This window comes from Periophthalmus magnuspinnatus, chromosome 24 (assembly GCF_009829125.3).
Source record: "Periophthalmus magnuspinnatus isolate fPerMag1 chromosome 24, fPerMag1.2.pri, whole genome shotgun sequence".
In the NCBI taxonomy this organism is placed as follows: Eukaryota; Metazoa; Chordata; class Actinopteri; order Gobiiformes; family Gobiidae; genus Periophthalmus; species Periophthalmus magnuspinnatus.
The window spans coordinates 9,974,556-10,002,497 of NC_047149.1; the positions used below are offsets into that span (position 1 = coordinate 9,974,556).

Below are 27,942 nucleotides of genomic sequence, written 5' to 3' on the forward strand. Positions count from 1 at the left end.
TGCTCATAATTTTGCAAGATGTTGTGATTTATAACTTCTAATCTGAGCCTTAGAGGTCGGATCTCTTCGAGTGCATTTCAAAGTAATTGCCTTGACTTTGCCATTCACGTGTACCGCAAGGGTGGGGAGGCAGATGACAGACCGGGCATGTGTGTTCCCTCCCACTCCCCGTCCGCCGCTGCTCGCTGGAGCGCACCGACTCGCTCTGCGCTCGCTCCCTCTCCGCGCGTTCAAACATGGCGAAACTCTTTGCCATTATACCACCGCCACCACCCCCCTCATCCATACCACTCTCTTGTTCACCTCTTCTTCCAACCTCACCATCCACGTTGTGCCGCCCGGATGCGTGATGACCCGGAAGGATGGAGAAGTTGTCCGCGAGCCTGTCGGAGATCACTTGGAGCCCCTTGGCGCTGCCTCTGGACGCGGTGGTCAGCAAGTTCCGCCTGCCCACTCTGGTCCGCCTGGCGCACGGTAAGGCACTTAGACTGTTAGTCAGGCGCTAGTGCAAACTGCAGACAAGAGCAAGCAAGTTTTAGCTCACATGTTTTCTGATAACTTCCAATTTAATTCCCTGACTGCTACACGGCATATTATAGCAAACTTATCAGCCTAGAAATTGCACCTCACATTTAGTAGGCTATTTTAATCTAATTATAATCTACCTTTAACGCTACTGTTGTCTTCTTACCGTTTTAATTGTCAAATAGCCTATGAATCATGATATTTGACTTCCTGTGTACAATCTGTAAAGACCATATTGAGTTAAGAGTGAATATACCAGGGTCTTAACACAGCAATTTTATGTTACACTTACCAACATTATATTAGAAATACACACATTTGGAATATTTTAAGCAGCTGTTGTAGTGACCAACTGATCATTTGACCATAATGCATATCATTTATTTTGAAATTTACATCTCTATTTTCTGTCTAAATCTAAAGTATTGACTGAATGTTGGACTGAATGGATTGTAGTTAAAATGTATAGATTCTTCCCGTACATTTTTATAATAATTGTCCGGTTATTTGCCTACATGTTCACCAAAGCAGTCACATTTGGTGCAGTTGTGCGCGATTCCCGTCAGTCACAGCCAAAAGTGTCCGGTGCACCACAAAGTGTCTGTTGTGCTACTCGAGTGCTGCTCCGTTCCTTTTCATATGCAAATATCGTAATCTGTCGGTGAATGTGGGGAATACTAAAAAGGAGCGAGGGAAAAACCCGGTTCACCAAACTTTGACACTGTGCACAAATGCGCGCCCCCGTGCCATGTCCACCAAATTACGCACCAAGTAGTTTGTGTTTGCGCGTGGGCTTTAGAGGAAGAGTGTTGATTAACTCCACTGCTCACATCTGTGATGTTTGGGAAGGCAGCCGACCAGGAGCAGGTTAGCTATTGACAAAAGGCTCTATAGACATTGGACATTAACTACTTCTAGCCACAGCGTTTTATTCTGTAATCTGCGCGGTCCTTTGACGTGCGTGAGACCTGGAGCAAAGGGCCTGTTAATAGAAAGCGGAGAAAAATTCCCTGCCTACGCAGTATCAAATTATTTTCCAAGAAATTATAAAAAACGGCTAACAGTTTAATAAATTGGGTAACAAAAGGCACATTGTGACTGACTTAACCTCTCTCACTTAAACAAATTACACTTTTCCCTTGTGGTTGTAAAACATAATACTCCTCATTGTAGAGTGGTCTAAAGCACATTTGTGATGTGCACTTGTTGATTAAATTAAATTTATAAAAGTATTTTTTGCATATTTGTACACTGGTTGTTTTATAACGACTATTTATTGGAATTATGTATTTAACCAATTATTGTTCACTATCTGCAAATCTGAGACTGTCAAAGTACTACTGAAAAAAAATCACCCACAATTTGTTTTTGTATGTTTTTTTCTCATGTACAAGTTCAGTTACTTTAGAACTGTAATACCCTAATATGCCCACTAGCTTGTACACACATTAATCTAAACTTTGTTCTTCCATATGTGAAGAGTGACTTACTTATTGTGTTACATCCAACAGCTGTCTATATACAGTCAATGGTGGTACCTGAGTAGTATCTGGATGACAATTTATCTCATAGACCTACTGTATAAGATTATTCTGAAACAATACTCATTGAATTCAACTTTCAAATGTACTTTTTACAGATGCAACTGAACACCCAGTGGACAGATTGTGTACTTGCGTCCAATTACAGAGTGAATTGTATGGAACGTACATTTATTAATCTATCACTTCTACACAAGTCAAATTGGCTTGCCTTGAACTGTGTGTGGATGTGAGTCGGTTTGCCATTGATGTAGCATTGTGCTCTCAGCATAAATCAATGCTGCTGCTGCCACTATATGTGATGGCCTGGCTGAGCTCTGTGCATGGGGGCAGTGTAATAGTGGGTTGCCAGATCCTACAAAAGTCCTGATGAGTATAGGGTTGGTCAAATGTCACAGATGGGGCTAATTACAGACACTGAACTGTTAATCTATGTTGATGTTTCTTAAGATCCTTTGTAACTTCTCTCAATTAAGTGTCACCACCAAGTCATAAGGAGAGTCTGTCAGGGCTAAACCAGGTCTGAAGGCTTTACTGAGGGAGCCTAATCAAAAAGCAGCGCATATACTAGACAATAAACTCTCTAACAAAACTAAAGCACTAAATAAACATTTGAACAGCAAAAGAGCAAGTAGCCTATCCACCAAATATGCCAATAAAAGAGAATGATAATATTAACATTGTTAGCCTAAAATACCCAAGATATAAATTTAACATTGTTGTTAATACACAACCCACTAATTATTGCTAATGTTATTACTTGCTTTTTCCAAGGAAGTGTGAAAATAGGATGATAGTTAAAACAGTTTTTATTTTAATAACATATTAGTTAGTGACTGAAACAGGACACATCTGTTAGACATCTTAGTGTAAATTACTGGAAAACATGTTTATTATTTACTTGGTAATATGTGGGACTGCTAAATGAATTAAATATCCCTTGTTATTCCAGGTACCTTGCTATTTCCATACTATTGCCTTGTTATTACTGTACTGTGTGATCTTGGTTTCATATGGGCCATTTTACACTTCGTGTTTTCATATAGGTATGTGAATCTTGTTGAAGAACAGTTAATATAAGGTCTTATATGTCTATTTTTTCCATTGTTAATAGAAGTTTGTGCAAAGTAAATAATGTTCCACCAATTGTCCCCACTCCACAGCTTGAAAACCACAATGTTATAATAATAATCTTGCTTTGGTTTGTTGTCCTGTATTGATAGGTGAATGTGTGGAGGGCCTAGCAGAGGAGGACCTGGTTCTTCTTCACTCCTGTCGACAGTGGACCACAGTAACCGCCCACAGCCTGGAGGAGGGACACTATGTCATTGGACCCAAGATCGACATACCCCTCCAGTACCAGGGTGAGGCATGTCTTTGCTCATGAGGAGTCGGGCTCTTTTTTGGGATTATTTTGGGGATATTTAGTTCCTATGAAATGGATAAATTGCATTTATATATATTTTATTATATATTTTTGCCCAGTGGAAACATAGACTAATGTTCCTTACAAGTTGGCTCACACTTTTACAAAGAACATCAAGTTCAATTAAAACACCAATTTTTTACCCGGATGTTGAAACTTATTGTACTGACCAACTGAACAAACTTTTAAAACAAAATTTATTTCTTTGCTGTTTTTGCTTCTATCATGTTTTGCTTATTTCTTTGTTGTTTTTGCTTCTATCATGTTAAATGTAAACTTTCTGGGAAAGCGTTATAAATAATATTTAACAGATATATTTCTATAGAGACAAGCAGTGGACTAGGCCAGTAGGACAATAAATGCAGATCTGTGGAGAGGTAACCCAACTCACAGAAAGAATTTATGTTTTGCATGTGAACAATAACACCTGTCATTGAAAAGAATACAAGCTATAGCAGTTAAATGCCATAATGCAAAACATTCCAGGCAAAGCAGTATGTGACAAGCCAGTGATTGGCCCTCCAACACATGAAGTAGCTGCACACTTTTAAAAGTGTTGTTATTATGTTGAGCACAGTATGTTTTCCCTATTATATTCTCTCAGCTCACATCCATCTAAATCCATTCACACACACGCTGCCTCTCTCTCTGTCTCTCTTTCATTCATTCATCCTTTTCTCCTGTATTACTGCTGACCTTCTGTGGCTCAGCTCATTGACTGCCCCTGTCTTCTTCCTGAATGAGTCTGTGTGTGTGTGTGTATGTGTGGATGACCTCACCGGGGCTCATCCCATTGTTCCAAATGTTCAGGCTGTGTCCTATTATTATGACAGCGAGTGTAACTGGATCTTAATGCGGCTCTTCCTCCTCTGATGGAGCACTGGTGATGTCACTGCCGGGCTCCAAACACAAACACAGGGCACACGTCACCGCGGTCCTTTTAGGTGTTTGCTACAGGAAGTGTTTAATAACGATGATGGGATCGTGAGGAGGAGGGAAGGTCATGAATACACAGTTGTAACAGGGTGATGTAATTCCTATTAAGTGAACAGTCTATTATTGGAAAGTGAAGCTGCTTTTGATGAGTTCTGGGCGATATGACAAAAAATGAGTCACCCTTTCTTTCTCCTATCGATTGATTTTAATTTGTCTGATTGAAAACTAATAAAACATGTCTTTCAGTGGTAAACATATGACTGATGCATTCATTTGTGATCATCCCGTTTGAAACTTGCTCTTATGCTAACCGTGCAATTACATTTTACTTTGACCTTTTGCTCTCTCTCTATATTAAATGTGCTCGATGACACTTTTGTGATGGGGAGTCAGAAACTTTTCACCGTGGAGATATTGCTGCATTGACTGGAATATTCCACTGTATGGCAAAAACGTCCATATTATTCAGTTGCAGGTGTTGTTATTGCTATATAAAACCATGCTTTCTTACTGTGAGCGTGTTACTGTCACCTTGTCACCATGGAGACTACTCAAAACTTTACTTGCTGCACCTTTAAAGTGTAATCATGTTCTTTTCTGTTGAATGAGTGAGAGTGCGGATGAGCTCATGTCTGTGATGACTTCATACAGGAAGTCTAAATAAACTTATGCAGACACAGTAACGGGCTGTAGGTTTTCCCTCAGGACTAACCACAGGATGCTTCTCTCTCTCTCTCTCTCTCTCTCTCTCTCTCTCTCTCTCTCTCTCTCTCTCTCTCTCTCTCTCTCTCTCTCTCTCTCTCTCTCTCTCTCTCTCTCTCTCTCCTATACCCACATCCTTGAGCATGAGTTCAAAAGAGGAGAAAGGAGGAGAATTTGTTGAGTTATATTATGCCCAAAACCATAATGATAGTAGAAATGGGCTGAGTAGTATTTGAACCGTCAACCTTAGCCATTTGATGCAGCCATTACCACCACATATATTTGAAGAACACGTGGCATCATTACATCGGCTCATTAATATGTTGCCCATTTTAATTGGGGATGGACAATATGGTGAAATCAAATCGTAATCTCATTTCTGTGATGAACTGCTCTGTTGGTAAAATCAGCATAGACACTTTTTCCCATCCACACCTTCTATTGGTCAACCTCAGCTAGACTCTGAGTGAGTGATAAGTGAATTTAACTAATTACAATGAAGTATGCACTTTCAAAAGAAGCAAATGATTTTAGTTACCTCTTCAAGGTGATATAAAGATGCTATGTTATGGCCTTGAGAAAACCTTTTTTTTTTTTTTTTTTTTTTGGCATATCATCCACCCAAAATTTAAATATATAGTGTGCATAATGAATGATAAACTCAACTTAAATATAAAGCACATACAAGCACTTTACTGTATTCTTAAACTGTTTATGTTGTGGGATGCTTTTGTGTATATCTCTGCCTCCTACATCTTCCATTTTGTAAAAGCAGAAGGTACTCCTCGTATTGTCAAATAGGTGCTAGCTTCCATTCAAGGAGGTGGAGGGGGTTGTGGACACAGTATAAAGACATGGGGAGGACTGAGTGACTGACTGTGGAGTTTGGTATTCAGCTTATCCTTCCAGACAGAAACCCTCTCCTGTGGTCACTGTGACTTTGGGAGGTAAACAAAATACCAATGAATACCAAGAGTTGAATGCAGTGTCCACAAATTGCACTTCAGAGACATGTTGGTTGGAGCTGGAAGGACATTTGGGATTAAAAATAAAAACAAAACATGACTAATATGACATGGAAACTTCAAATGAATAAGGAGAAGAAGAAGTTATACTTAATGATAGAGACCAGTATAAACAATCAGTCTGTGTGACATTTATATGGCAGATAAATATTAGCGATATTGACAAAAATGTATATCTAGTATATATGGTAGTTTGTTTGGCAATTGATTTGAAAAGAATGCTTTAAAATGTTAAAACCCTGTGTGAGATTTGTTTGTTCCATTTTTATTTTTAATCAGCTCTTTTTGCATTTTTTTTCTCCTTATTATAAACAACATAGCCAATATTCAAATTTAGGATATTTCCAAAATGACATACAAAATAGTACTGACAGTTGGACTATGTTGTCCACCTTCACCATAAAACGTGGTTGGCTAGTGCAAAGAAGACTAATCACAGTAAATACTATAAAATGATGTAGAAATAGTTTCAGTTAATTGCATGTGTGAACTTCAATCAGTGAGCCTTAGAACATAGGACAATGACTAATATTAGTATGAATACTACTAGCAATACTTTGTACTTGAGTTTTTAATGGTGCTTTTTAGCTGTCATTGTAGAAAAGTGAAGGATATACGGGTAATAATATGCAAATAAGTTTAAGATGATGTTTTTGTGGCATAGATTAATTAGACTGGACTCTGCAATAATACATTTCCTGTAGGATTATTATGCATTTTGAACTTTGTTATACTGTTGGCCTGTAAGTCAGTCAAGAGCCATAACCAAAGCAGCTATGGTCAATGTTTTCTTGCTTCTGTAACTCTGGTGGTCAAGTGAAACATTTACGGATGGGGTGAAGCGGAGAGCGTTGTGTGTGTGTGAGGGTCTCCATGGATACGTGTCTCTGCTCTGCCTGAGAATGGGCTCCTTTATAGGTTACCATAGCGACCCCACTGGTTGCTGATTGGCCGGGAGCTGGTGCCAGGTCAGAGGTTACGGAGGTGTCTTTGTGTCCCCCCCTGTTCCGATGGCTTTGCACCAGAATTAACCTCTTAACTTGAGTGTAGTTTTGCTCTTCTGTTGCTTTTGAATTTATTCCTCTGCATTTTTCATGTTAATTAGGCTGTTTGTAATAGGTCATAAAAGTCCTGTTTTTGTTATGGTCCCAAGCCTGGTTAAAACAGAAACTTGTGTGAGAGAAGGCAACTGTATGACTGAATAATTACAGTACATGTAGTCCTGAAATTGAGGGGGAAATGTGATCTGGTTAGGATCACAATGCTTGTGGAAGGATCAAATGATAAAGATGAGCTAAATTAAAGACATTTTGGGGATTTTATTAGTACATGACAATGTGTTGGGATTGAGACACCTAGGTTCTTATCCAGGCTAATTAGATAAAATAAAAGCATGGTTTTGTTTTTGTTTTGTTTTTTCATTTTGGTTCTGTTTATTGCACTGACTCTGGCCTCTTCCTTCTTGTCGCCATGGAAATAATCTTCCACACTATGGCATAAAACTTGTCTATCTCTATGGAGAATGATGCCATGGAATCATGCAGGTGACGTGCCAACTCCAGAAAGTTACATACTGTACTTGCCTCCCACAGTCTTAAAAAAAATCCCCAGAATATACAATTTTATTTCCCGTTTTAAATCCACATAACATCAACATAGAAACAAACACATTCTAACCACTTTTCACAGTCTTTTTGGTCATGTGCATAGACTGTATATATATTCTTTATATTCTTTTTATGTCAGTACTGGGTCCTGTACATAAACTTGTATACTGTTTACCCAGGGAAGTTCAAGCTGCTGGATGAGGACCGTGATGTGAGAGACCCGGTGCAATACTTCTCTAGTGTGGAGGAAGTGGCTGGAGCCTTCCCCGACCGAGTCTTTGTCATGGAACCCATCACATTCAGCGTCAAGGTAACAAGGTCTCTTTAAGATATTACACAAAGACAAAATATGCACCTAAAAGGAGAGAGAGAAATCACTAACCAAAATATAACATGGATCAAATGTACATACTTTCAATTGACTTTATTTTAATATACAATGTGACTTAAACTACTTTATTTTTGGCTAAGGATTCATCTTGTGACCTTTCTGTGGGTTCAAATTGTGGTTGTTGTTGTTGTTGTTGTTATTGTATTATTGCTTTGCCTAGAATGTTCCACAGCATACCATTTAACATATCTATCTCCATGGAGACAAGTAGGTGATGCAAATAGGCCAAGTTTCAGACCAGATAGGTGGCTTGTACTTTCATGATGTTTTTAAATGTAGTTTTTAGTATTAAAGACACCTGTAATTGAATAAAAATACAAAATAGACGGGTTCAGTGCATTGACTATATACCGTATATATGTATATATATATATATATATATATATATATATATATATATATATATATATATATATATATATATATATATATATATATATATATATATATATATATATATATATATATATATATATATATATATATATATATATATATATATATATATATATATGGTTCAATGCGATACTGTGGAACATCCCAAGCAACGCAATGACATCTTCATGAAGATAACACTACCCAAAAGTTACAAAGTGCACATTTAAGTTAATCTTGAAATTAGTCTATAGCACCAACAAATATTAAATCTATATATGAGATACATTTAGTGGGTAACATTGTACTTAACATCATATTAGTGCTTATTGTACATATTAGTCCAATGAGAACTCGTTCTTGGATGTGGGCTACCCAGATATACACCATCCAAGACTTGCCCCTTCACTCCAAATTAGTATCCAACATAATTTGTCTTGGACACATTTACATTCACGCATGGACTGTTTTCTAACACAAATCGAATATTTACATTTCAGGTTGTGTCTGAGGAGTTCAGTGACGAAAGTGAGCAGTACAGCTTCAGCCTGCAGGCCGGAGACGAGCTGTCACTCATGGGGAAGGCGGAGCTTCTGTGTGCCACACCCTCCAAGGACAAGACAGGCCTGAGTGCACTGCTGAGACGCCTGGGAAAGACTCCAAGGAGTGAGTACAGCCAAGGTCACCCCAACCCCGCTGTTTAATGGCTCAATGGGCTTATAACATAGGCTGTTTCATTTCAGCAAACTAAACATCCCAATTATTTAACATCTGGACATTATTAAAGAGGCACTACGTTACTTTTCTGTCACCTGCTTGTCTCCATTTTGTTTGCCTCGAATGTTCCACAGTATGGCATCAAAGTTATCTATCTTACATTACAGATTTTTATTGCTTACTTATTGCACACCTTCCAATTCATGGTGTGATATCATATATCATCATTATATCATATCTCCATGAAGACAAGCAGGTGGCTGACCCTCCACCAGAAAGCTACATAGTGCACTCTTAATTTATTTGTTATATTCTAATATATATTTTAAAATGCTATACATTCATGTATACTTCACCCCCATTGGCTACTTCACCACCAGGTTGCAACATACAGGTAAACAAATATTTTAAATATAATTATGTGGACATAGACTTGTATGTAAACATACATAGTCAACATGCAAATAGCAATTTATTGTAGATCTGCAAACCTCAGGCAAACCACTGTAAGTTTTCTTAGCCTTGGTGTTATAAGAAGCCTAAGTTTGTGTAACAATAAAAGGAAAGTAATCCCATTTCTTTCTTCCCAGGTAAAACTCCCTGCCTGGTCTGCATGAATCACCGCACCAACCAGAGTGTGAGCCTGCCCTTCGCCTGTCGAGGGCGCTTTTGCACACGTTCCCCTCTGGAGCAAGGCATGCTGGGAGGAGAACACACTGTGCGGAGCATCATAGAGCGGGTCCGCCTCCCTGTCAACGTCTCTGTGCCCACTCGCCCGCCCCGGAACCCTTACGACCGGCACGCAGTGAGAGAGGGCCACCGCTACAAGCTACTCAACATCGTTAGCAAGACTGTGGTACTGTGCTTGGTCCTCCGCAGACAGGAAGTATCTCCGTCCCACTTCCTGTTACTGCGGTGTATGCCTAGATTTAACGTAGCAGAGGCATCTGTCCACACGGCGGCGCTGGAGAGCCTACTTTTACGGCACACATTTGACCCAGATGCGTATTCCCGGGCTGTCAGGGAGACCCGGCCGGAGCTGGAGTGTATGACGGAGGAGTGCACTAGCCCGCGACGTTCCCGGGTGTGTGTGGGACAGGACACGCTCGCTCCTGCCCTACAACGCTTATCCATGTGCGGCTATGTGGGTGGGGTCTCCGACGGCCTATCACAGCGCTGCAGGGACTCTGTGGGGGAGGGGCCAGGTGAGGAAAGGGAATACATGACTCCTGAGTGGACAGACACAGACATGCGGACCAATGAGGAAATTCCGTATGAAGAACTCTGGACCAATCAGAACACAGAGAGTTTGGGGAAGGAGCCTAATATTATTTCGATTCACTCGTCCTCCTCTATGGATGGGTCACTGGGTACTGTTGTAACCAGAGTGTCCACCCCGCCACCTGTACCTCCCAAATCAGATGCGGTGAGTGGTCCTGTCTCCTCCTATGGCTCAGTCCAGGGCGGTATCCGGCCTCTAAAAGTCAAGACGCTGATCTGAATTATTCATACATTATAGCTTTTAACCTCCCGGACCACACACACACACACACACACACACTCTCACACTTCCTGGAAAGGCCATGCACTGGCTAATGCTTATGTGATGTGAATACATCCTAGTTAAATGTAGCTCTAGTGACATAGAGGGAAGGCTATTTCGGTTGTCGCTAAATATAGTAGGATCCTCAAGACATTATTACTCAATGAAAAGTAAAGGATAAATATAAATATGTAATTATTTTGCGAGTATCAAGTGTATTATAAAAATAAATTATGTAACTTTAGTAACTCCACAAAACTTTGAATTTTAAGGAAAAAACAAACCAATTAAATGCTAAGAACTTTTATTAATTTAAAGTTGCACTGTGCAACATTTCTGGAGGAGGCACACCATCAGCTTGTCTCCATGAAGATGTTAATGCTTGGGTGAGAATGTTCCAAAGTATGGGATAAAATTTCTCTATCTTGCATTTTTTCAATTACAAGTTTTTTATTGATCAAAAATACCTTATAAACACATACATTTTTACTGTAAGTGCCATAATCTTTCCACAGATCTGACCTGTAATTAGATCTGGTAGCCAGCTTGTCGCCCAGAAAATGGAAATAGATCTAGATAAGTTTAATGACATACTGTGAATCATTCCAGGCAAAGCAATAACATTTCCATAGCAATTAGCAGGCGGTGTACCCTCATGCTAAGAAGTTACTCACTGCATCTTTAAGTTTCATTTAGTTTCAAATCTTTTCACAATATATTTCTCAGTTTAGTAGTATGTGACTTTATTTCTAAGAGCAAGGCAGACTTAACAGAGCATAGATTTCTTTGGACATCTGAGCACAGTCATTTGTGCTCCCTCATCAAGTGCACTGTGGGAGTTGATGTCAGTGATCCACTGCAACCCAATTATACCCTGCCACCTCTCCTCTTATTCCCTTACATTTAGCTGTCTGCTTGATGGGTCATCAAGTTCAAAACAAAGATACAAACTGTACTATGTAAATGTATGTGTCTTTTGCCTCTAGGTCAGAGAGGAGTGTCGCTACCTGATAGCTCCTCCTGTCCCTCCTCGTTGTTCTAAAGGAGGGTCCATATCCAGTCCTGCCCCGAGTCCACCGGTTCCCCCACGCTTCCCCAAAAACTCCACATCTCCAAGGCCAAACTTGTCCTTCTACTCCTCTGGACTACAAGAAAGGTATCATAAAAAAAATCATAATATGACTAATAGGACATCACAGAGACTTGTTTTCTGTTGTTGCCAGACCTCTATGTTGTGACCAAACTTGAAGCTAAGCAGGGCTGGGCCTGGGGATATCAGGTGCCACACTGGGGCACCAGTGGCAACAACTGCCATTGTGTCCTTAGGCAAGACACTTCACCCACATTGCTTAGTATGAATGTAGTGTGTGCGTGTGAGAGTTGGTGGTGGTCGAAGGCGCCGATAGCAGTCTTGCTTCCACCTCTGAGTACATAATGAATGACTAATGTAACAAATAGTAAAGTGACTTTGACCATCTGGAAAAGCACTTTATAAGACTGATGTGTTATTGTTTTGACTGTTTAAATAGCTATTTTGATTCAGTTCATGTATGAATGTTTGTGTTTCAGCTGCCCGTCCCCGGATTCTTCCCTGTACTGTTACCCCTGCTCTTGGGGAGACTGTCCTGCTCCAAACCCCACCAGTCCTGAACCAACACCTGCTCCACCCACAGATAGCACAGCCAATCCACAGCCAGCGCAAGCAACGTGGGCCGAGCCATGGGCAGAGACGTTCTCTGGGCCCCGTCTAAGACCGCCTCCCCCTCAGAGTCGCTTTGCTCCCTTCGGGGCACTGAACCCCTTTAACCGTCAGTCGCCCTGCCCCTCCCCAGAGCCCAGCCCGCCCTCAGAGTCGACCAGGGGGGCAGAGGGTGGTGGGACCTGGAGCCCACCTCAGGACCTTTCTGCACTCTCACTGGAGGAAGTGTCTGCCTGTCTGCGCTTCATTGGCCTATCCGAGGCAGCAGTGGCGGTGTTTCAGAGAGAGAGGATCGACGGGCGGCTCCTGGTGCAGCTGACAGAGGACATCCTGTCACATGACTTCCACCTGAGCCGTCTACACGTCACTAAAATCATACAGTTTATCCAGGGCTGGAGACCCAAGATCTGAGCCCAGGCAGACAGGGCCTTCAAACCTACATACTACTGCGGTGTACTACTGTGCCATACTGCTGCGCCGTACTGCTGCACTGTCTGATGGTCAAGCTCCCATTATATTGCTATATTGAATTACTATATTGAATTATTATTTATTATATTGAAATATATTGCTAAAATCAGTACAAAAAATCTATTTCATGCTGTATCCATTTCGCACACCCATATAGAGGGTGACAGACATAATCCGGTCTGTTATAATGTAATAACTCCCCAAGCCAGAAAAAAGCAAAATATGGGAACTTGAATAATGTAGACACGTAGGTACAAATCCAAACAGTACGTTCTATAGTATGCAGCTTTGAAAGCAGAAATCCTCAGAAACACTGAGCCTCATGTGCCTGCTGGCCCCAGAGCCATAATGTGCCTTCAATGTGAAGCAGCGCTGAGCCCAGTGACTGAAACTCCACCCCCTGGTGGCCTGACTGCAAAGTGATCAAATATAATATTTCATTTTCAGAACAAAGTGCTGTGTCTGAAGGTTCCTCAAAGCAAGACTAGTTTACAAAGCTGTTTTTTCCACAATTCAAATGACCCAAAAGTGAATGTAAGAGAGATTCAGGCTGCAAGGACTCGTTTGAATTTACCACTAAGCTGACAATGTGAAGCATTTGTATTTATGAGGGTCTCATCCTATGTATTATCCAATTATGTTATTTGCCAGGTACATGGAAAAACAAGAAAAGTAGGTTAAGTAAGCTAATTATTTAATAAAACTTAATGAGTCAGACAAAAAACTAGACTAATGCCTATTTGGTGGATATGAAATTTATGTCTATATATTTGTTATATGTAATAATTTTCAAATTATACCTCAGATTTAGATTAGTGTTACTCGTACATTAGGCCATAATTACAAGGGAAGTGCTAAACGTTCTTATTCATGTCACTACTTTCAATTGTAAGGTTTGCTGCTAAGAACATGTAACCAGAAAGAATGATCAAATTTACAACTCAAGATTTTAAGAAACATTGTAAGTCCTTTAATAGATATGTTGTGTTGCTTTAAAAATAAAATTTTTAGGTTTTCTAAGCACAGTATTGAAACACTGCAACATGCCCTGCACTTTATAGACCCAGGAGAGATGGTACAGATAGAGAACTGTAGTGTTACTAATGATGCATGTGATAAAATACTTCTGTCCAATAAAGAGGAATACTTTTGGAGAACATCACAGACTCTTTCACTGGCGTTATACCGGATTTCACATTTCATACAAGCCGGCATACCATGAATATTTGTGGAATCTATGACAGCCCTATTATTAAATACAGTCCAACAGCCCAATATTTTTACATAGATATGACATAGACAAAATCCCTGAATATAACTTATGCCAGTAGTTTTTGTACTCCACCAAGATGGCAAATCAGTAAAGAAAAATACCAAAATAAATAGAAAGTTGTTACAATCTTATTACAATACTTGAGCTCATGTATTCCTTCCTTTGAAACTTGAAACTTACTGCTTATAGAATAAAGAGTAAGAGTAAGGCTGGTCAGTGTAATATGCCTAAAAAATAGTAAGACAATATACAATTATATTTATCTTGGCCATGAAATAAAATATACATTAATGAAAACGGCATATTAATGTAAACTCAAACAATCCTATGAAACAGAAAAATAGTTATGGTTGCACCAATGGAAAAAAACAAGGCAGTTATTCTTTATTCTATCACTATGGAGTTGTTAAAGAAAATGCTATTTGGCTTGACTGAGATCTATTTTTGTAGAATACTGTAAAATTACAAAATTAAAAAAATGTCAAAACAGTTATGCTCTCCACTAACAAAAACACAGACCCTTCTCACTAACTTGTCCATATTTCAGCATTTTTGAATCAGTGGTGGAACTTCATGCTGGGATCCTTGGCGTGGTCCAGGAGCAGCTGACAGGGTGTGAACTGGTTTCCATAAACTTCTTCAAATCTCCTCATGATACGCACAAGATTATCCGCCCCGAACGAATCCACATACCTGAACGGACCTATGAAGAGGGGAATCAAAGATAAATCTACAATACAAACTAATTAAAAATGAATTAAAACAATACTATATACACAGTCCCTGAACAAAAGATACAATAATAATAACTTAATAAAAAAAAAAAATTAAATATGGGGTGAATATTTCTAGCGTTTATATTCCAACTATTGTGATAGCTATCTTGATTCTGTAATAAGTTTAACACAACTATATGACATGCCCTGAGGAAAAGTATAAATGCAGATGCCCCAGTATTTAAGAGTATAACTTACCACCCAAACAGGGAGGGAAACCCAATCCGAACACTGCTCCAATGTCGCCCTCTACTGGGCTAGTCAGGATCCCCTCCTGAAGGCACAGCACTGCTTCATTAACAAAGCGAGACACCAGCCTGTACTGGATATCAGCATCTGTGGATCTGCGGATACAAGGAACACAGAAAAAGATAAGCAAATGCAAGGAAAGAAACTGAAACCACAAGGTATAATAGTAAATCTGTAACACTTTGTAATAATTATACCTAATTAGTCTTGTAAAGGGTCAACACATAATGAACAAATTATGAATTAAGCATGCTACTACTACTAAACTACTTAATTAACAAGCCCTAAACCCCTGAATGAAGTACTCAGCCAGAATCATTCCTAATACATTCTTAATTGTTAATTTTTAACATTTTAAGGTTAATTAAGATGTAGTTATTATACAGTATAACCAGGATTTCTAGCAAACTTACACTGTGGCTGGGGCAGACAATTTGAATTGTTGGAGAATTTTCTCAGCATCTGCATTCACAGTCTTCCCTTTTTTGCCCTTTCCATAGACAAAACAACCTTTGCCAGATTTACGACCTAGAATTGACAAATAGCACTTGAGTCAAGACCAGTTCGAATTTTCCAAGCTGCCAGATGGCCTAGCAGTTAGAGCTCAGCTTAGTTTTGCAAATAGTTTCCAAAATGATAGATTTTTTATGTAATTGTAAACAGAAGCAACGTGCCTTTAAAACCTTTGTCCACCATTGTCTTGAGCACCTCTATGTTTCCACCTCCAAATCGAGAACCAAAAGCTTTACCAAGATCCTGCAAACAGAAAAGGAACATATTTTCACATAAATAACATGGCATCTTACAAATATGACTGTAACTTCAGCCTTACCTCTGCCACATGGGCTGCTACATCAATTCCAACTTCATCGGCCAAAGTCGCAGCTCCCACGGGGAAACCAAAATTTGTGGTTAGTGTGTCCAGCTTTTTCGGTCCAGTTCCCTCCTTTTAAATCAATTCAATAAATAGGCACTGTCATAACCAAAAGTGACAAATAATGTACAAAATATATGGTTATACCTGAAGAACTCGTACAGCCTCTGCTAGCATGGGAGCCAAACAGCGAGTAGTGTAAAATCCTGGGCCATCCTGATAATAAGGTGTGTGGTAAAAATGAAGAAATTTATGGTAGAAATGAAAAAAAAAAATCATTAATCAAAAAGTACTTACTCCAACCACAATAATAATCTTCCCTTGTTTGAGGCCAACACTGACAGCTGAAGCCAGTGTGTCTTTTGATGTTTGTGGTGTGGTGATGATTTCAAGTAACTGCATTTTGTCCACTGGAGAGAAATAGTGCATACCAACCACCTGGAAGCAAAACAATGCTTTGGGTTTTTTTGTTACATACTTTATTGAATAAGTTAGCTCCTCATACCTTTTCTGGGCGTTTGCTGGCAGCGGCGATGTCCTTGATGGGTAAAGCAGAAGTGTTTGAGGCAAAAACACAGTGAGGAGGAATCACCTAGAGGAAAAATAATATTTTACAATAATATTTTCATCAATATGTACTAAGCCTTATTTAATTGGGCTTATGTGTGCATGGCATCTAGAATCTGTAATGGTTTTTGCTTGAATATTATTGTAAATGATAAACAATTGCCTATGATCCTTAAGAAGTGTTAAATTTGAGAAGTGAAATTTTTTTAAACTTAGGAAAATGATTTTTATTATCATTGTGGTATTGAAATTGATTAAGTACCAAGCAGTCTTTTAATACAATAGAATATAATTTTCAACACAAAACAATTAATTTATTTTGTTTTTTTATATTAGCACGTGGTCTTACACCATTTCTAATATTGATGATAACTCTATGACACAGTAATATACATATGCTATCTGAAAATATATATTTTATTTTCTTTATTTTATTATTATAGTTTGTCAAATTGTAGATTGTAATGAACCCAGTATCTCTGAACACAGTATCTGTATTATACTTGCTATATTTATCATAACCCAACTGCAAAATCCATACTTCTGCCAACAATCATAGCGTTCATTGGACACTGTAACTTTGCAGAACATGCCTCACCTCCTCTATTTCCCTGATGACTTTGTGCTTGATGCTGAGGTCCTCAAACACAGCCTCGATCACCATGTCGACCGTGTGGAAGCCGGAGTAGTCTAGCTGAGCAGAGAGGTTAGACAGAGTGGCATCACGCTCAAAGGACGTCAGAGCCTTCTTCTTCACCTTAGTGTTCAGACTGCACAAATTCATATGCATATGTGGCTTATTAAATTGTAATGATGATGGTGATTATATGGCAGTATGTACAAGAACATTCTAATTTTGTTTCACCATAATCTTCACAAATCATTAAATAACTGCTTGAGATATGTCTTAGAAATTTTAATTAGCTTGAATTGAGTTAAGTAACTTTTCACAAGATTTGACGAGATACTTTTGTTAATTTATGTGTTTTTTTTCTTTGACTATTCAAAATCTAGTCAAATTAAGATACTCCATTTCACTCTTCAATAGGGATGAACAACTAATCAAATTTTTATCAGTTAGCGATTCAGTTATAATAACTGGCAGTTGTTAAGTCTGTCTTGTTTATGCTCAGGACATTAATATTGAAAGCCATTTTATTTGCTAAGAAAATTAATAGATCTTTTTTGTGTGTGCCATCTTTCCCACTCCAATTATTAATACAACCAGTTTTTATTTCACTGCATTGAATATTATATTATAATATATAATTCTCTGCAATATTATTCATCAGACAGGTATAATAAATAAAAATTACTATTACCCTTTGTAGACCTGTTCCTCTCCTCTGCTGATGCCCTGTGCTGTGGTGTCCTTCAAGATGGTGTTTAACCCTTTGTCAATAGATACCTGTGCAATACCTGCCCCCATCAGCCCCGCACCCAGTATGGCCAGTTTTCTAAAATACAAAACATGTGAACCAAAATGTTTAAATGTACAATCATAAAATCGTAACAGCTGAGCACTCACTTCACTTCCTTCTCTGGACTCCCAAATTTGTTCTTCTTACAAGTCACCTGACCATGATATAGGCCAATCAGAGCCCGGGATTCTGGAGTCATTGCCAACTGTCCAAAGTTCTGTGTATTGGGAAAATATTAAGTATAATTCCATAAATATTTACAGACAATGCAGGGAAATGGATATTTACCTCAGATTCAGTTTGATAACCTGCCTCTCTGCCCTTCTCCATACCTGCTTGGACACACTGTAAACAAAAGAACTTACTACTATATCTTTGACTTTTTAACTCTTTGCTGGTATTCAGAAAATCTTCAAAAAACAAAATGTATATATTTTCAGACAGGCTGCACTTACTTCAATGATTTTGGCAGGAGCGGGGTACAGCCCTTTTGTTTGTTTCTGTACCTTCTCACTCACAGTTTTGTAGATCTTGTTTTGCACTAGACCAAGCCCCATGACTGTGTCCTGCAATTCTGCATAATGACACCATAATATTAACGTACATACAAGTAAAAATCTCTATTGTGTACTTTAAACTTGAACTAGTTTTTTTCTTACTTTGTACAAGGCTCTTCTCTTTTGTAAGGGGCACCTTCTTGTTGACAATTCCTTTGGCCAGATCTACAGCTACTTCCTCCAGGTATTCAATAGTTCTTTCTTCAGCAGGTTTCACCCCAGGGCCTATGAAAAATGCATACAAACATAAAACTCTAATGCTTTGTGTTATAACTTACTGTTTTCATTCTGTCTACTTTACTGTTAGTTTCATTATCCAAATTATAGAATTCATTTTTTTGTATTGTGGAGAGGTTCACATGGATTGCAAAAATAATAAAGGCATAAGAAGAAACATATATAATGTTCTCAAAAATAAATACATAAATAAAGTGTTAAATAAAAAGCTATATTTTTGATTATGTAAGTCATTTTTATCTATTTTAATTACATTGATTTTATACTGAAGGTTGGCTGCAGTAGTCTGGATTTCTGTGTTGTAAATGTACTCTTATAAGACACCATGTTTCTATGATCGGCTAGTACCTACCTAAAGGATCAACCAGCTGATGCACTAAGCCCATCTTCTTTGCTTTATCTGCTCTGATGTTTCTGCCTGTCAACATCATGTCAAATGCTCCAGGAAGGCCCACCTAGACACGCAAGGTGACAAAAAGTTTAGACTTTTGCCAGAAAATGACTAATTAATATAGCTAAAATGTAATGACCATTTTAGGCAGTCTTTGAGTTCCACCAGCTCCAGGCAAAAGTCCCAGCATGACTTCTGGTGTGCCCAAGATTGTTTTACGGCTCTTGGTAGCAACTCTGTACTGGCAGGCTAAAGCAAACTGAAAAGAAACAGATAAAGGACAACATTTTTGGCAATGGTGTTAAATTTTTTTTCTTCTCCTTTTCTTACTTCTAGGCCTCCACCCAGACAGGATCCATTGATAGCAGCCACAATGGGGATGGGTGATTTCTCGATCTGCTCAAACATCTTCTGCCCCTCCTGTGAGAGCTGGGTCACTTCCTGGCTGCTTTTACAGGCTGAAATCATGCTGCAGGGACAAGGTATACAGAACATTTCAAGTCAGCATTCACCAGTAAGCAAATATACAAGATTGAAAAATAATAATAAAATAGCTGGATACACACATCAGAAATTATGCACCATACCCCAGTACAGTATATACTCAAAGTGTAACTATATTTTGTATAGTCAGTGTGTTGATATATCTACATCACTATACCTACAGAAGAACAAACTGATGTCCAAATCACTTTTATTAGCAATTTTTGCTGTGAGTTGCAAGAGGAGGGCTCACAACTTTAGCAACTTTTATAGGCTTGGTTATTAAAATATTTAAAACTAAATCAGGAAATTACAACTGGGGTGGATGATATGATATTTCTTGAAGCCAAATCACAAATTTTATTTCATCACAAGTTATGTACACTTAGTATCTTTGAGCAGTTTATTTAAAAGATAACCAAGGTATCGCCTCCTTCAGGCAGTTCACACTTTCCTATGCTTAGCTAAATCCACCTGTCACTTCCTCGGTCCATGAAAAAGTCTGACAAACAGGAGGAGTGAGCGGGGAAACTGTCTGTATTTGGACATAGAACAGATAAGTACTGAACTCCAATACATGACATGACCCTAAATATCATAACGTCACAGGAAAGAGATCAAGATTTGATTTTTAGTGCCCAGTCCTAATTACAACATTACCACTTAGATAAAAGAATGGGCTAAAGTCCTCAAGATATCATCTATAAACTGAACGGAAGCTGAATGCAGTGAATTAGTTAAATCAGGGTATTTCGTTTGATTTGTCTGAACCTGTGGCTTATCTAACCACTTTATCACCATGCAGCCTGGAAAATAATTTACTCCAAAGGTTTTCACTAGAGATGCATGGATGTGATACTGGTACTGGATATCAGCGCTGATACAGGAAAATTAGCTGGATTGGATATCGGTTCAGACAATGTCCTGGTTGGGTCTTCAATTTGATGTATTATAGGCTGATGTTGGCTCAGAACGTCTCACAAAGTTTGAACGTCAATTGCTTCAAAGCTGTTCAGTAGTTACAGGATAAATAATAATTACACACAATTTATTAATTTTGTATTAAGCTAACTGTGTTTTAAGTATTGGTTAATATCGGATATCAGCAGATCCTCAAAACCAAAGTGTCAATATCGATATCGGAACAGAAAAGGCTGAATCAGTGCATCACTCATCTACTATTACTAATCCAAACTGATTACAATTTTGAATACATCCTACTTGATGTCTGCCCCAGCTATGAAGCAGCCTGGTTTGCTGGAGATGAGGACTGCACTTTTCACTGCTCCGTTGGACCAGATCTCTCCCATCACCTCTGTCAGCTCCGACTGCAGCTGCACTGACAGGGTGTTCACCTCCACAAAACACAAATACTGATTAATCCGGGGAAAGGTGGACCCACAGCGTGACAGCCAGTCAACAGACAGTGTCACCAATGGGAATGTTCTTGACGCGTGCATGTATGCTTCCTACCTTGGACGTGGGATCATTGAGTCGTATAACTGCCACATCTTCCTTGAGCTCATAGCTGACATGTGTTCGGGCTGGATACAGACAGGACAGGGACAAATCAGGAATGAACAATATAAAGGCACATGAACAACAAAATTACATTATGTTAGTGGCAGTATGTTGTTTGGAGGTTTTGACACAGATAACAAAAGTGATAAGAAAGGAAATGAGAATGGAAAGAAAGAAAATATGCATTTGACTGATATTGCAAAAATTAAAATCATTGATTGAATGAAGGGCTGGTTCATTTGAATTTTAATCATCAAATGTATCGAAAAACAGATACTAATCAGTACTAAAACTAGTATTGAAACTAGGTACTCATTTACTCATTTAAGTATCCTGAACTATTTCATCTTGAGTATCAGAAGTACAACAACAACAACAACAAACTTTATTTATAAAGCGCTTTTCATACAGAAAATTAACTAGTGTAAGATCGCATGGTATAATGAACAAATACTATTGTTTTGTGTTGAAAATTACCATACTGTCTAAAAAAACCTTTAAAAAAATAATCATTTTGGTTTCAAAATTTGTATCAAGTATTAAGTCTATTATTTAGTTTTGAAATCAAGGTTGAAATTTTAGTATTGCGACAACATCAGTTCAGTTATGTATATTCTTCAATGATATGGTTTTTATTTAAGAAATCAGGCTATTTTTGTGTTAAATGGCAATGATTAAAAGTATGCTTTATGTTCTTGAAATCAGTACAGAAACACATTTTAATTTGTTTTTGAAGAGAAAAAAATAAAATGAAAAATTTAGATCAATCAATGAGAAACAAAATCATAATTCTTGTCATGTCACCCAGCTCTAGTTGAATGTAAAGATTTCTTGAATATGTATTCCGATAACATATTAATATAATAAAAAAATGGAAGCAAACTGTGTTGTGTTACCTGCCAAGGCTGAGGACATTGAGAGGCTTCTGCTTGCATGACCTGAGAGACAGAGCAGACAAGTGAACTATAGCCCATATATAACTGTACATGATAGACACACAGTGATCTTGATCCAAATGGCTAGTTGGCATTGGTAATAAAAAGTAATTACACACATATAACTGCTGTATTACTGAACTGATAAAAATCTATTTAAAAAAAAAAAAAGAAGAGATAATAGATACAAAAAGCATAATTTTTTTTTTTTTTTTGTTTTCACCAATCCTGACCGAATTTAAACCTGCATCAGATGTTACATTTTATTGTGATGACAAGAACTGCAGTTTAACAGGTCATAGGGGTCAAAGGGTTCAAGGATGCACTCATTTACACAGTCAATGAAGCTTATAATGGTACAGAGCAACTAAAATAAAGTCACTGCATTTTATTAGAAAATATATAATCTGACAGTACATCACGTCTCTGCCAAACATGTCTAGTGCATTTCAAGTACAATCCCGTGAATCAGCACTATGGAGAATAATATAGGTGAAAGTTCAGCATCTCGACTGTATGAATGAAACAGTGAAAATGCCAAATTCTACAATAAATTACAACGTTAAATGAAACAATCACACAATATAAGTATACATTTTCCGTACTTGCAAATATAGGACATCTGCTGGGTACAAATTTGGATAAAATACCGGCTGCACGAGTAAATGCCATGGTCTTGTCTTGAAACTCAAAACGATCAACCTACATTTTGTTCGGGCCGTTGGGGGCGCAAGAGTGTCGAATGTCAAACAAGTTGAAGGACCTAAGGAGAGCCTGCTGTGGTGCCGTCACATAAAGTCTCAAAAATATTTATATTTTATGATTTTCTCCTGTGATTAAATTATTTATTAACACGCAAACATGTTAAATTGTGGTGAATTTGTATGTCTTGTCCGTTTTTTAAAATAATACTATAATCATGTTGGATATTTTTGTTTAGGCAAATTTAGGACACCTAAAACCTCTGTGGGTCATTGAAAACGTTAGCGGTTTTTGTAGTCCACAGCGCAGTACCCAGTGTGGCTGAGGTCTGACAGGGAAGCAGTGTAGGTGCAATCATTACACAAATAACAGGTAAGGCGGATTTTATGTTTAGACACCAAAATAGTGAGTATATAATTGATCTGTGAATGCGTTGCATGTCTCCTGGAACTAAATCCTTGTAAGTTTACTCTCTTGTTAGCTAATTTGCTAATGTTGCTAGCTTATAACCAGCGATATTAGCCTCATTGAGGAAAATACAAGTGCTTTACAAATGGAAGAGTAATCAGAAGGCATGTTTAAGTTTTAGATTGTGGACTCTACCTTTATATATGTCTAACCCACTTTTAGTTCTAAAGTTGTCACTGTCAGTATGAATGTAGGTGAAGGGTCAGACACAGAACAGAACAGGGGGTTGGGCTGTGACCATGACTGACCGGGCACATTATAATTTAAAAACATATCAGAGTCAGGAATATCATATTTTTAATGTTCCCGCCCATTCGATTTTAACACTCTCCTTGAAATAGAAATTTGCTTGTTTAACTATTCAAGAAGCACATTATAGCGTCATCATACACTACATAATTTCAATAATATGCCATCGGGCATCTAGTTTATTGCTGCCAATGCCTTTGATATGGTTTTATTATATTTTCTTTCCAGATAACCATGGCCATGTTGCTGAACTCTGTGCGAAGCTACCCAATCAGCCCTGCTAGAGCTGTGCAATTTGGTAAGAAAAGCAAAGTTTTAAGTTGTTTTAACATGATATTGTTATTAATCTTAATAATTGGGTAATCCTTTCAGCTGCTCGTTCTCTGAGTACATCATCCCAGCAACATGCTCAGGGTAAGGTCACAGATCCCATTTCTAAAAGCTGTTTCCAATAATCAGGAAATATGAACTGGTTACAGCTTATTTGTTTTATGGTATTTACAACCTTGTATTTGTGATCTGTAGCTCAGACAAAAAGTAAAAAGACACTAGCCCGGCCTGGGGTAAAGAACATTGTCTTGGTGGAAGGAGTCCGCACCCCTTTCCTTATGTCTGGAACAGCGTATGTATCAAAATGTATTAATTCAGAATAGTCTTATTGTTGATATTGGTATCTCTGTGTGCAAACTTTTTTACTTGTGTTATAGATACGCCGACCTTATGCCACATGACCTTGCCAGAGCAGCGCTACAGTAAGTCCTTTTTGTACGACTTGTGGAATCTCACAGAATCATGTTTGCATGATGACAAATAAACTATGTGTTGTATCTGTTCATGCTAGGTTAAACTATTTATGAACTGTAAAATGCATGTCCTCTCATTGTGTTGAAGATAAAGCTTGTATTTTTTGTCTCTAGGGGGCTTTTGAACAAGACAAGTATACCCAAAGACGCTGTAGACTACATCATCTATGGAACAGTCATTCAAGAAGTAAAGACCAGCAATGTAGCAAGAGAGGTAAGCAACACAACACATGCAATTATTTATGCTTATAGTGCTTTTAATTTGGATTATTCATTGCAATTCTCTAATTTGTTTTCACTGTAGGCTGCTCTCGGAGCAGGTTTTTCTGACAAGATCCCAGCTCACACCGTCACTATGGCCTGCATCTCCTCCAACCAGGCAATGACTTCAGGTTTGTCATTGATCTGCTCCTTTGACCTTGTGCTATTGAGTCCTTATAACCCCCCCACTGACTTGTTTTGCCCTCTCCTCCTCTCTCTATCTCTAGCCGTGGGTCTGATCGCTGCTGGCCAGTGTGATGCTGTTGTAGCAGGAGGTGTGGAGTTCATGTCTGATGTTCCCATTCGTCACAGCCGTAAGATGAGGAAGACCATGCTTTCTCTCAACAAGGCCAAGACACTCGGCCAGAGGCTGAGTTTGATTGGAAGCATCAGGCTGGCACACCTGTCCCCAGAGGTACTTTATGTGCATTCACTCTTTCCCATTGGTCAAATCAGAGTCACTACAGAACACAGAAAAGTGATAGAAGTTAAAGATTGTCTCATCACCATTGCACCAGTAAGAGTTGGAAAATAAATAATTGCCTTAAAGTTCTACATTATTATTGATGTGTTCAGAGAAGGAAAAACAAGTCAGCATAAGGATTTCAAACTAATTTGAAGACTACAAAAATGGAACAAATTGAATCAGTACTAGAGGTTTGCTGTCTACAACATGTCAAAATTGTTACTGGTAATTTGTGGGAATGCAAAATTAAAATATTACATGAAAAAAAACAAAAAGAATCTTTCAAAGAATGGTATAGAGTTATGTTATGTAAATTTTAAAATTAATGTCTATTTGCATTTTAGTTTGATACTTAGACCTCAAGATATTTCACATTGCACATTGAACTTTTCTGATGGATCACAAAAACATGATCAGATTATTGTTATTGTAAAATCTAAATAAGATGAGATATTCATTTTTGTCAACATTGTACACCCCTAGTCTAAACATGTCCACAGTTCTAGCTCTTGAACAGTCTGTGCTCATAAGGATAAGCCTAGTATAGCTATCACATGTTTTTTTGTCTAAAAAACGTGTCTGTCCTGTTGTCCTTAGCTGCCTGCAGTGGCGGAGTTCTCCACAGCAGAGACTATGGGCCACAGCGCTGATCGTCTGGCCGCCGCTTTTGGAGTGTCCCGATTGGAGCAGGATGAGTTTGCCTTGCGCTCTCACATTCTGGCCAAAAAGGCTCAAGACGAAGGACTGCTCCAAGATGTGGTCTCTTTCAAAGTGCCAGGTAAGGAGAAGGTTGTTTAAAGACATGCTGTGCTTTTTTCGTAGCATTTAGTAATAATGTATACCATATGTAGATGATTATTTCACATTTTGTTCAGTATAAACCACATTATTGATCTAAAATGGCTCAGTAACAGAAATGGACTTCATGTTCGAAAATGTAGAACTGATCGGCTCCACCTCTGCAAAGTCAAATTATGTCATTATACCAAGTAGTAGATTTTTTTGTTTTTATTGTTAGATATTTTTAAACCTACCTGTATGACCCAGAGTCTGAACTTGTAATAATCATGAGTAAATGCAGAGAATTGGGTGGAGATGGGAGGGGTAGGTAAAAGCAATATGTCCTTTTTAAAGAATTTACCTAGTATCAATATTTTTTGCTATCTTTAGGTCGTGATATTGTTTCTAAGGATAACGGTATCCGCCCATCTTCCATGGAGCAGATGGCTAGACTGAAACCAGCCTTTGTGAAGCCTCATGGCACTGTCACTGCTGCCAACTCCTCCTTCTTGGTACATCTGCAGACAGACACTAAACCACTCCTATTGTTCAGTTACGTTTTCAAATCACATATAACTAATGACTTCTGTGTCCTTAGACTGACGGAGCCTCTGCAGTTCTCATCATGTCTGAAGAGAAGGCTTTGGCAATGGGTTACAAACCCAAAGCCTATCTCAGGTAAGTCCCGACCTTCTGTTTGACTTTGTTTCAAAGTGGCTAATATAAGGCTTAATGTTGTATCTCCATTATGACAGAGACTTTGTGTATGTTTCCCAAGACCCAAAGGATCAGCTACTCTTGGGGTAAGATTTTTGTTAATTAGATGTATAAAGAAAAGTAGAAAACAGAATTGTATTTTTTATTTTTTTATTTTTATAGACCAACATATGCCACACCTAAAGTCTTGGAGAGAGCTGGTTTAACTATGAATGATATTGATGTCTTTGAGTTTCATGAGGCATTTGCTGTGAGTATACCAGTTTTATAGACACTAGCTAGTTACCAGTAAAATGGATTATGCATTATGTTACTGTCTACATAAGTTTACTGTGTATTCGATTACTCTGCTTTCAGGGTCAGATCATGGCTAATCTAAAGGCAATGGACTCAGACTGGTTTGCACAGACTTACATGGGCAGAAAAGCAAAGGTAAGATTTAACATGGTTTGTACTACAGCAAATTGATAGAAATGGGTGGATTATCAAAATATTTATTTATTTAGTTATTTATTTGGGGCAATGCTTGTTAATGAACAGACATGATTCAACATGAATCTAAACACACTGGATTATAGCCAAAGGCTAATTTCCATCTGTTGTCAACAATGAATAATATAAATGTTTTCAAGATATTCTCATTACATTTTGTATATCAAATATAATTTTTAAAAGCTGCCAAAAGAGCTGTTTACAACATATTTTTCTCCTTTTCATTTTCAAACTTTCTAAATAAAAGTATATTCATAAGTCATTTTACATTTGTCTGATATTAAAATGTTTTAAAAATATGTTTTAACAAATTTTGTCAATACTGCCTACCCCTATTTTTGTTTTTAGGTTGGGACGCCTCCTATGGAGAAGTTCAACCTGTGGGGCGGCTCCTTGTCTCTCGGGCATCCGTTCGGGGCCACTGGCTGCAGACTGGTCACAACAGTCGCACACCGGCTGCAGAAAGAGGGAGGCCAGTTTGGGCTAGTAGCAGCATGCGCAGCTGGAGGACAGGTATACAAGTTGTTCTTACTAAGGGGAAAAAAGGAAAAACTAATGAAAAAAGAAGTATATCAAATTGTATGGGTGAATTGTAAATCTGCTATAATCTTTTGTTTTATTTTTCAGGGCCATGGGATGGTAATTGAAGCCTACCCTCAGTGAAGCACTTAGTGAATAATGTCTGTTTTGACATGGGACAAACATGCTAACATTCGTACATCCGTGTGTACATAATGCACCATTTTGCCTTGGGGAAAAAAC

General features: G+C 38.3%; 3 protein-coding genes across 3 annotated transcripts; 2 read left to right on the forward strand and 1 right to left on the reverse strand.

Moving 5' to 3' along the window:
* Window positions 1–199: 199 nt before the first annotated feature.
* Window positions 200–12,930, forward strand: gareml (GRB2 associated, regulator of MAPK1-like). Its single transcript, XM_033991447.2, has 7 exons — window positions 200–474; window positions 3,290–3,430; window positions 7,942–8,072; window positions 9,029–9,194; window positions 9,836–10,671; window positions 11,775–11,944; window positions 12,358–12,930. Exons 1-7 carry the CDS (start codon window positions 363–365, stop codon window positions 12,896–12,898), a joined length of 2,097 nt encoding a protein of 698 aa, XP_033847338.1. The 5' UTR covers window positions 200–362; the 3' UTR covers window positions 12,899–12,930.
* Window positions 12,931–13,905: 975 nt separating this feature from the next.
* hadhaa (hydroxyacyl-CoA dehydrogenase trifunctional multienzyme complex subunit alpha a) lies at window positions 13,906–22,971 on the reverse strand. Its single transcript, XM_033990547.2, has 21 exons — window positions 22,848–22,971; window positions 22,204–22,245; window positions 21,260–21,330; window positions 21,008–21,141; window positions 19,634–19,772; window positions 19,443–19,562; window positions 19,265–19,367; window positions 18,778–18,900; window positions 18,574–18,692; window positions 18,407–18,463; window positions 18,226–18,335; window positions 18,020–18,154; window positions 17,296–17,467; window positions 16,636–16,722; window positions 16,428–16,568; window positions 16,278–16,346; window positions 16,089–16,202; window positions 15,931–16,012; window positions 15,670–15,784; window positions 15,206–15,351; window positions 13,906–14,934 (listed from the first exon to the last, which is right to left on the reverse strand). The coding sequence occupies exons 1-21, from the start codon at window positions 22,912–22,914 to the stop codon at window positions 14,789–14,791; spliced, it is 2,292 nt and encodes a 763-aa protein (XP_033846438.1). The 5' UTR covers window positions 22,915–22,971; the 3' UTR covers window positions 13,906–14,788.
* Window positions 22,972–23,212: 241 nt separating this feature from the next.
* On the forward strand, window positions 23,213–27,933 carry hadhb (hydroxyacyl-CoA dehydrogenase trifunctional multienzyme complex subunit beta). Its single transcript, XM_033990548.2, has 16 exons — window positions 23,213–23,316; window positions 23,890–23,959; window positions 24,034–24,075; window positions 24,187–24,283; window positions 24,369–24,413; window positions 24,579–24,678; window positions 24,769–24,856; window positions 24,953–25,140; window positions 25,789–25,969; window positions 26,362–26,483; window positions 26,570–26,649; window positions 26,727–26,774; window positions 26,851–26,938; window positions 27,046–27,120; window positions 27,529–27,693; window positions 27,808–27,933. The coding sequence occupies exons 2-16, from the start codon at window positions 23,896–23,898 to the stop codon at window positions 27,841–27,843; spliced, it is 1,419 nt and encodes a 472-aa protein (XP_033846439.1). The 5' UTR covers window positions 23,213–23,316; window positions 23,890–23,895; the 3' UTR covers window positions 27,844–27,933.
* The last annotated feature ends 9 nt before the right edge of the window (window positions 27,934–27,942 follow it).